The 10,465-nt window shown below is 40.5% G+C and overlaps 1 protein-coding gene across 2 annotated transcripts in view; it reads right to left on the bottom strand.

The window, feature by feature from the left end:
- Positions 1 to 7,161: 7,161 nt before the first annotated feature.
- Positions 7,162 to 10,465, bottom strand: part of TBC1D4 (TBC1 domain family member 4) — a 50,487-nt gene continuing 47,183 nt past the window's right edge. For both annotated transcript variants that reach the window (XM_061445265.1, XM_061445266.1), the window contains 2 exons: positions 9,678 to 9,854; positions 7,162 to 9,401 (listed from right to left, as the gene is read on the bottom strand). In XM_061445265.1, coding sequence (XP_061301249.1) covers positions 9,174 to 9,401; positions 9,678 to 9,854 — 405 coding nt within the window. In that variant the 3' untranslated portion in view covers positions 7,162 to 9,173. The remainder of the gene's footprint in view (positions 9,402 to 9,677; positions 9,855 to 10,465) is intronic.

Genomic DNA, 10,465 nt, shown 5'->3' with positions numbered 1-10,465 from the left:
ATTTGTCACCTCTAATTTATAATTTCCTGCCATAATTCCATTTCTTCCCGTCCTCCCATGTGCAACTACTTCACACATCCCCAGCCTCCCCAGCTAAAGTTTCCTCTAGGGTTGCTTGACTGCATCAGGCTTACTTCCACTGAGAGACAGTTAAAAAACCCTCCAACACCTTCACATATGAGGGGTGTTACAGTCATTCAAACCCTGAACTTCTAACAAGGAGACAGATGTGGCAGGCATAAGAAGCATCTTCTTGTGTTGCTTGCACATAGCTTCTGCAGGAACATATGAACTAACACCAAGGAACTGCCAGACCAGGCTCTCTGCTTTTCACAAGAAATGGACAGTAATACTACTGCCCATTGGGCTGACAGAAATACACTTCTTAGAAAAACACAGACCTCTGTGTTTCCCCAGCAGGCTGAGGCTGGCAAGAACATTGCTCACAAGCCAAGGAAAAGAGTCAGTGATCTCAGCCTTTGTGAAGAATGCAAACAGGAGGGGAATGACTCCACACATGGGGACTAGCTGACCCAAAGGGAAAAGATGTACAGCAGGATCCTGCACTTCTGCAGAGGATATAAAGTTGGAAAAATATGAGGAAAATACAAACACACAGTTTACTACTTGTCTGAACATTTTGCTCAAAGGAGAGTGTCAATGGGGACCTGCCTAGGTTAGGCTGTAAAAAGAGTATCAAGTGTCAGAGCTGGGCTACTCTCCACTGCACTGTCATGTTTCCCCCCACCTATTGATATAACTAAATCACCCAACCCTTTCCTACAAAGAGGTTTACTGCAGCACTATGTCAAGTTTATTCTTACACAGAAAAGAGGAACCAAAATCCTTGTGGAGAACTTTACCTATTGGTGACCATTAGAAAACTACTGGAAGTTATCCTCCAATATATCCTATTATAGAAATGCACAAGTCTGTTACTAATAGCAGTTACACCACTGTGAGCAATTCAGTGGTTCAGCATACCTCGTTTCCCTTCACTGGTCCATTTGGAATAAGAAAGACCATGTAGCATTCACTTATTTTAGCCAGAAAGTGATAAAATGATGTTCTTCCCAAAAGACTGCTGCGTTTTCTCCTCCACAACCTGTAATAACCAGGAGTCAGAAAAAAAACTCCAACATTTCAGCCCATCAAAGCTCTCTGAAATTTTCAGGATTACCACAAGGGCAGAGGACACAAACATCAAAAATTTTGGTTGTGATGATGGCTTGGCAACACATCCAGCCTCAACAGCTATCATTGCTCAGCAAGGAATCCCAGCTACTGGAACCCCAGGCTATGCAGGATGGAGACATACCTGGTCATCAAATTTTTAAGATCTTCTCTCCCTCTCCAAAAGCCTTAAACACAGCCAACATTAACGTTGTTTCTAATTATTTCTTAAACAAAAATGTGACATCAAAGAATTACTCTGTAGATTCTCCCTCATCTATATTTACCCAGGCATAATACCAGCTGCCTGCACAATTTTTGCCTTGCTAATGCACAACAATAATCATAGATCCACCCACAGACCATCTATTTTTGTAGAGTGCAGAAATAGACATTAAACCTATAAATGTCAGAGCATGCCTTCATATTAGATGTTAGTATTATTTAAATTAGCACTTGAATGATGTTTTCACAATGCGATAGCTTTTCAAATGATGGTATATTGCACATGAAGTGCACTGGCCCTGCTTTAAGCACCCTTAACCCATTAGGCCCATCTATAATTTGGTGCTTTTAGAAATGCAAACGCATTGTAGAAGAGATGTGGTCTCTTTGTTTATGCCCAGAAGTCCCCATGGAAATGCTGATGCCATAATTACCTGGGTATGGTTTGAACATTAGGCTCTGGTCAGGAGGTAAACATGCCTTGTGCTTGTTGTCCAGATGTATTTGAGAACAGCTGTGCCTTGGTGGTTGGAACAGTGTGTTATCTTGAATGTGTTCTCTGTGTATCAGAGCAAATGCAACATCTGAAAGCACTGCTGTTGGAGGGAAAAAGTGTTAACTGGAAAATTGAAGAAGCAAATCATGTTTTCTCTGTAGCTCTGGGAAAAACAGGAGAAAGTCATTTATTTTTGTTCTGATCACTGAAAACCTAGTGAGATTAACCAAAAAAAAAACCCAGGAGGAAGAGTTTATTCTTTGAGAGTGGGCATGGGGAAATGGGCATGCAAGGAAGACTTATAAAAAAAAAAAAAAAAGGGAATTATAAGTTCAGAATTGGACTGCAGTTAGACAATATTAGCTCAACGCTGGTTTCAAGAGACATAAAAACAAATCCTGTGCAACCAGAACAGTACAAAAGGAGACACCCAGAAAGAGATTGCTGGGGACAGTATGCCTGTTGTAGGTTTTAAAAGTGCTTCCACAATTCTCTCGCACAAGAGCGCTGCAACTGAGGCATCCGTTTCTGAGAAAGCCGTGTTTATCATCTAGTAAGTCCCCTCATTACAATTAAGTCTTCAACCACAAACATCGCATTTCATTACAAACAGTGTGCAAAGAGAGCATCATGCTTCATCAGGCAGGAGAATGAGTTAATTCTCGTCTATGGAAGAAAGAGGCACAGTGTGCTGCTCACCGTGTGCATTGCCATGCAACCACTACAGAGTCACACACACAAGCTGCACCTGCAAAAGCAACAGTGACACCTCGTGGGCAATATTCAGTTTCAAATTTAGTAACTAAGATTTTTTATGAAGCATCAAACTTTACTAGATTGATCACAAAAAATATATGGCTAATTTTTTGTATCACTAGCAAAAACACATTAAAAAATTAACCTTTACTGAGTGCTGCAGATGATAGTGTAGACGGTCCAGCAGCTTCATGCAAAATTAGTCCTGCATTGTCTTGGAGAAGTACTGATGGGACGCTGACTGGCACTGGGGTTTTAGTTTTAGTTAGCATCAGGTTTTAGTTAGCAGTGGTTTAGTCAGCATCAGGCCTACACTTTGATGGAAATATCCCACTGAACAAGCCAGGCTTTCCATAGTATTATTAGGGCTGTTTTGAGGCTCCAGCTAGCCTGGTCTACTCTTCACAATGTGGCCCTGCATATCTCTATTTCCTAGGACTGCCAAGGATAGTAAACTAGGAGGAGCTGTGGACTCCCTCAAAGGTAGAGGCCTCACAGAAAAACCCAGATAGCCTAGAGAGCTAGACAATCACCAGCTGTATGAAACTTAACAAGAGCAAGAGCTGGATTCTCCGTCTGGAACAAGTTATACATACATATTGAGGGACAAGAGGCTGGAGAGCAGCCCTGCAAAGAGATCTGGGGCCTGGGTCGATGGCAAGTTGAGAGTATGAATCAACAGTGTGCCCTGGCAGCCAAAGGGGCAGCTGTGTCCTGGGGTGCATCAAGCTCAGCATCACTAGCTGGTTGAGGGAGCTGACTGTCCCACTGGTGTGGCCTCATCTCCACTACCGTGTACAGTTTTGAGTGCCACAGTATAAGAAGGACATCAAACAATTGGAGTGTGTCCAGAGGAAGGTGAAGAAGATCGTGAAAGGGCTCAAGGGCTAGGCTTCCAAGGAGAAGCTGAGGTCATTTGGCTTGTTCAGCTTGGATACGGCAAGCTTGAGGGGTGACCTCATTGCAGTCTACAGCTTCCTCAAGGTGGGCAGCAGAGGGGGAGGTGCTGGTCTTTCTGATGACCAGTGACAGGGCAGCAAGAAATGGAATGAAGCTGCATCAGGGGAAGTTCAGACTAGACATTAGGAAATGGTTCTTGACCGAGATGTTGGTCAGCCACTGGAACAGGCTCCCCAGGGTAGTGGTCACAGCACCACGCCTGTCAGAATTCAAACAGTATCTGCACAATGCTGTTAGTCATATGGTTTAGTTTCAGGTAGTCCTGAACTCTGCAAGGGTCAGGCAGCTAGACTCAAAGATCCTTATGGGTCCCTTCCAACTTAATATACTGTATGATTCTATTCTAGGTAACCCACTTGCCCAGCCAAGGGAAAAGCAATTACAGGCTCAAACCAGTTCTTTCCTCACTATGTTTCTTATGTTCTCAAACAAGGTTTTCAGCTGGATGGCTACTCTGGACTTGAAGAGAACTTACTTACACTATACACCATTCTTCCTGCTACACTCACACTCAGAACTGCATGATACAAGCCACTTAAACTTTTCAGACAAAAATGGCCATATACATCTAAATATCTGCTACACCAAATACGAAGTATGCACAGGCAATTGAAGTAATAATTTGGACAGATAGCCACACAGAGTACAGCCAACCAGTGCAACTAGGTCTCTGTTCTGAAGTCAGATACAGACTTACGTCCCACACTAAAAAGTAACATCTCTTAGTGCAGCATTTTACAAGCACAAGATCACTCAATACTTCTCCCCATGTATGTTCTGGCAGGACACTATGTATGGCATTTATGTCATCTCTCACCATGCACTAACAAAAATAAAACCAATATATTAAAACCTTCTAACTCTCTTTTACCAGAGTGAAGACTTGAATAAGTTGTAATTGGAATACTGGAAGTGTTTGGATAAGCTCCAAGGTACTTTTTGAGGTGGTAAGAATATGAGTAATTCCTGATTTCCTTGTTAAAGAATGGTTGCTGAACGAGAGTTCTGAAGAGAACAACAAAAGGAGCGGAAAACCTTCTCAAGTCAAAGGAAACTCCAAGACAACATTTTGAGAAAGGAGCACCACCATCTCCTTCCTTTGGCCCAGAACTAAGGTCAACGTTAAAATGAAACCAAACAACACATCAACTACTAATCTGTCCAGATAACACTTCATTACAAGCCAGTCAGCACACAGCCATTAGCTGCTCAAGGCATGCAGGAATTTCTGCTTTACTCCCCAGCTTTTTACTGTCACTGCTGCATTTAATATGCTTTCAGACAGCATGAGCTAACATGTTAAACTTTAAGCATATAAACTCTATCCCCTGCACACCAGATGTCTGGAGGAAGGATATAGCCAAGCATTCAATATGGTTTTTTGGAAACAAACATTAAATTTTGTTCTTTCTAGTCACTAGAAAGACTGAGGAAGGCAAAGCATACGTTAAATGCATTCCGTGGTAAACACTGACAGTAAAAGCTGAACTACAGCAGTACAGAATCAATTACACTTCTTCAAACAGATGGTGTGCGTAAGGCTTGACATGTTACAGCCTGCACGTGCCTCTCAACACCCGTCTATGACTACAGAGACCGAGTGGATAATCAATATTAACAGTGCCCTGGAGTTGTTCACCTCAACACACAAAAAGCTATTCACACTAATACCTATGTGCATCTAAATGCAGACCCTCTGGATCATGTAAGTAGTATCAAATTCATGGACCAAACTGCTGAAATTCTTTCATATGCTGTAAAATGTTTGGCTTTCTTGTAGTGATATTAAGCAAACCAGTGTCATGTTGAAAAGGGCATAAATCAACCCACTTCAGATTTACTAGAGTTGTTAATTTCAAGTCAGGTCTTCAACAGGCACAAGTCCTTTACCAGGAAACTACTTTTTTCCCTGTGTAATCTAATGCTCTTTTAGTGAAAAGTGAATGAAATGCAACTTGAAGGTATCCTAAATAAATACTGTTCTTTTTAGGAGATAAATACTTTTGTTTTTAAGAGAGAAAAAATTCAAGACAAAAGCAAGAAAACTTTCTGGCTGAGTTTTCTGTCCATAAAAGATGTGAACACCAGAGAGTTCCCTACATTAGCTCTTCTTACCAGACTGACCTATTTCAACCGTATTCCTGGCAAGCAGTACTCTTCATTTACAGGCTAGTTTGCTAGCTAAAAGGATGGATGTGTTCCCAGACTTTTAAAAAAGCCCTTTGCCAGCAGGCACCAGTCTAAGTTAGCTATTCCTGAAAAAAGCAGATACTTTTTCCGCCCAAGCTAGTTCTTTGCTAGCTGACTGCAAAACCTGAAAGAACTGTTGTGCTTACCTCAGGTAAAACAATAGCCTTATTCAGAAAACTTTTTTCCAAACACAAAAACAAATTATGGGAGTAAACCAGCAATTTGTCCAAACCCAGGAGCCATTCCTTCTCCCAAGCAAATACCCTTGCAGCTCTGTCTCTAGCACACTGCACCTTAGTGTTAATCAACTGCAGGCAGAACAGAACAGCTGTAAAGCTATCCATACAATAGACATGGAGAAACCAACACATGGACACAAACACATACGTCACTCACAGTCTTCTAGGTAAATCTTGCTGGTTATTCATCTGAAGATGAGCTGGAGGATATCAGCTTGAGTGCAGACTTCAAGCTAGACACCCTAGAGATGCACAGGTACAAGGCACACTTGTATTCAAAATACACATGCCATCACAAATGTCCTGATGTCTTGAGGCACTTGGCTCTTTGTGGGTTTACTTCTGTATTGATTCTTACTTGTTGATACGGTCTCCTCCTCCCATGCTAGATGCACAATTTAGAATTCATCAAATTACTGTTCTCAATATGCATACATACTAAATGAACTGCTACAGAAAAAAAAAAAACCTTTTAACAATTTAAACTTCAGCTAAGACCAATGTAAGTCTATTTTCCCTGATAAGAATTTCTATCCTCTCCATGTCGTTCTACAAATCCTGTAGGTTTTTTTTTTCCCCACAACTAGAAACTAGAACCAGGTCCTTCTCATCATTCGTGGATGATCAGGGGACTGGAGCACCTCCCGAATGAAGACAGGCTGAGGAAGTTGGGGCTGTTCAGCCTGGAGAAGAGAAGGCTGCATGGAGACCTCATAGCAGCCTTCCAGTATCTGAAGGGGGCATATAGGGATGCTGAGGAGGGACTCTTCATTAGGGACTGTAGTGATAGGACAAGGGGTAACGGGTTCAAACTTAAACAGGGGAAGTTTAGATTGGATATAAGGAGGAAATTCTTTCCTGTTAGGGTGGTGAAGCACTGGAATGGGTTGTCCAGGGAGGCTGTGAATGCTCCATCCCTGGCAGTGTTCAAGACCAGGTTGGACGAGGCCTTAGGTGATATGGTTTAGTGTGAGGCGTCCCTGCCCATGGCACGGGGGTTGGAACTAGATGATCTTAAGGTCCTTTCCAACCCTAACTATTCTATGATTCTATGATAAACAGTACTACTAAGATTGTTATTTGAAATATAGAATAACAAAACCAGCCAGAGGCCATAGGAAATGCAGCAATGACATTTATTGGAATTTCTCCAGGCATTACATGAAAAATTTTGTAAGTGAAACGGAGGATAAAGCACATTCAGTGTATCTTAAAAAAAAAAAAGTTGTATCTGAATAACCTTGCTTTTTTGTAACACACGCTACTGCAGTTCCTGGGATTGGTTTGGTATGTACACATCAGCTAAAATTCACTCTGAACAAAACTGCAAGCAACTGCCTTTCCACTTGGCATTTTCCCACCTAGTACAATACAATATTCTTGAAATACCTAAACAGATTCCACATAATTTTATACACAGTGTTAAGACCTTTCACCCCAACTGTAAAAACAAAGACTGTTAAGTAAATCAGTATCTGTAATCAAATAAAACACGGTGGAAGTAAAAAAAAACAACAGAAAAACCCAGGAGACCCCAAGCCCCCAAGTCCCAGAGCAGCGCGCAGCAACTCAGCATTGTTGTTCCTCACTTTTATGTTAACATAAAGCATAACTTAGAAAGCAGTGATACTCAGTCCTTGCTTTCTAAATTGGACAACCTTATGCATAAAGACACTGCTGGATTTGGCACTTGGCTTCATTGTTTTTCTTACTAAAAAGATTAAGTGCTTCCTGAAATACAGTATAAAAGGTAAGAGATAAGGAGCCACTGTAACACTCAATTAACAGTTCAGACATGCACTCCAAAACACGTGTCTATTACACATTTGCTTAAGCCTTCTCAAAAATTCCACTTAAAGACATTGTCAAATCTATATGCATCTTTTTATACCTTTATAAATACACTTTCTCCCTTGAAATAATCAGAGCTTACCTCACCTTCTGCTCAGAACATACAAATTCATGACTTCTGTTTCCAAAAGAAGACCACAAAGCAGTATTAAACCAGGAACAGCCTGGAAAGCATTATTAAAACTGCACCTGTACTTCAGAATCCCCTTTGAAATGTATATTGACTGCGTGCGTGAAAACTGAAAGGTACATAATATTTGAAACTTGCTTGGTCCCCTCTCATGCACTTAAGCTCAACTTTCTGCAACCTGCCTCAATTTTCTCTTCAAATAAAATTCAAGAACAGCTTCCTGGCTCCCACTACAATAAGACAAGGCTACTTGCAATATTTCTTTGGTTAAATGAGAAACCCTTAATGCCTAACTCCTATGACAGCAAGTCTTCTGCGGAATATTAACATCAGAATAAATACCATTCCACAGCCTTGCTTCCTTCCTCCTGTCATCATGACCAGCCCCAGGACAGGTGGAAGCAAAGAGGCTGGGATGGAAGTAGCAGTCACCATTAGCTCTTGCCTTTACAAGTTCTGCGAGTGTGTATAGATACCTATTTCTTATCTCTGAGTTACGGAGGTGGAGCTATGACATGATGCTTTTTGTTTCCAGTTCAAACATGCATGTGGAATTACAATGCTGACTGGTACAGCCCAGGCGGCGGATGGCACTAGAGCTCTTTCTGTACAAACCAAGTCATGATACTTGTTCTGCTAATTGGTCTGTGCACACAATATCAGCAGAATTAAAAGAGAGGCACGCATGAGTTCCCACAGATTTTCCACAGGAGATGTGAAACATGCTGCTCTGGAGGGAAAATTACATTCTTTTTTTTATTTCAAGTATTACTCAACATAGATATATATAAAGACACTCTATCCTTGTTTCACTACAAGACAAGCATATCCAGAGTGAATTCGTAGATCACCATTATCTTGGTTTTTTGACTACTTGAATTTCTCATTTCCTTTAGGCAACTCCAAATATACATCTACTCATCATAATTACACATGAAAATCCTTTATTTTCCCCTTGTGATTTATTTACATAATCATAAAAAAATTAATAGCCTGAATTTGCATACTGACATTTGAAGGCCCATCTGTAGCTATTAGTGTCCCAGCACTAGTTTTGGATAATACCATTGCCTATTGTTAAGTCCTTTGAAAGCAGCATATTCAACTGTTCTTTCCCTTTATTTTGAAGAAATGCTGCCTAGAAAACCTTGGTTTATGGCTTACTCCTTATTTTATTATTTGGGTTGTAGTTAATTTCCTTCAGGAGCAGTTCACAGTCAGACAATGCTTCTGCTGGCAAATACTTCACTATCTGCTCTAGAGTCTTTTGGTAAGTTATCTTCTCCTGTTCCAGGGACTGAATCGCAGTCTTCATTTTGTTCTCTCGAGTCAAAATAGTCTCCAGGCTGGATTCCAAACTCTGAATTTTAGCATGAGCAACCTATAAATAACAACATGATAATAAATTGAGATGAAATGAATAACTGAAGGGTAGAGATATTTTCAGAAAAAGAAATCCAAATCCAGAAGGGAAAGTCCAAGGAATGAAAAAGGAGTTAAAAAATATGTCTAACAAGTAAATCACTGTAACTGAGAGAACTGCTCAACTACATAAAGCCTTGCAGTTAGGAGACATCTCGTGCATTTAAAAAATCCACTCTGTTAGCTGAATCATAGAAACTCCCTCTCCATGAGTTTGTAGTCTTAAGTCATTTACCTGTAGCTTCTCCAACAAATCCATGTTTTGTCTCTTCAGATGACTGTTTACCCTCTCCAGCTTCTCCAGAGGTTCACCTTCATCACAGGGATTCACATTTTCCTGCAGTTCATCCTGAAGCACATGGTATTCTACTTCATAGGCATGGAGCTGTTTTGAGATATCCATCTCAAACACCTATCATAAGAGAAAAAGCAATTTTTAAATAAGCAGAGAGCACTTATTCCACGTGAATGTCTGGCTAAGAGGCAACTCTGCTGGATTAACTCCAATGTTTTTTCCTGTTCCTCTCAAAGAAAGTATTTTAAGGGTAAATCTACAGAAAGAGCAGTTTAGCATCTAGAGTTCTTACTGTAGCCAGAATAAATCACAGACTTTAGAACTGGGTCATCATTTTTACAATTACCAAATACCATCTCTTACTATGAGATGTATCAGTAGAAAAGTCTTATTTAATCCAAGAATTTTATAACATGACCAAGTCTAATTTGCTCAGAAATATTAAGTTCAAGAAAAAAATTTTAAACTCAAGTCTCACCAGCTTCCGATGGGAGCAGGATCACACAATGAAAACTAATAATATAGGAGCTGTCACCCTCAAAACTGGATCTCCTGACTCCAAGTGCCAATTTATAGTCTTTTATAAAAACACCCTTCATGGTTACAGTTTCCCTGTGCTCTGTCTCTGCATGAAGATGATACACTATTTTTGTATTGTGTTGCATTGTGAAGACTATGGAACTGAGCATCGAACACTGATGGGACAGTATGACTTTTATCTGTTTATA

This window comes from Pezoporus flaviventris, unplaced genomic scaffold (genome assembly GCF_033815535.1).
Source record: "Pezoporus flaviventris isolate CSIRO_AGI_PZ_B2104156 unplaced genomic scaffold, CSIRO_AGI_Pfla_v1 ptg000003l, whole genome shotgun sequence".
Classification (NCBI taxonomy): domain Eukaryota; kingdom Metazoa; phylum Chordata; class Aves; order Psittaciformes; family Psittacidae; genus Pezoporus; species Pezoporus flaviventris.
This window is presented reverse-complemented; position numbering and strand designations above follow the sequence as displayed.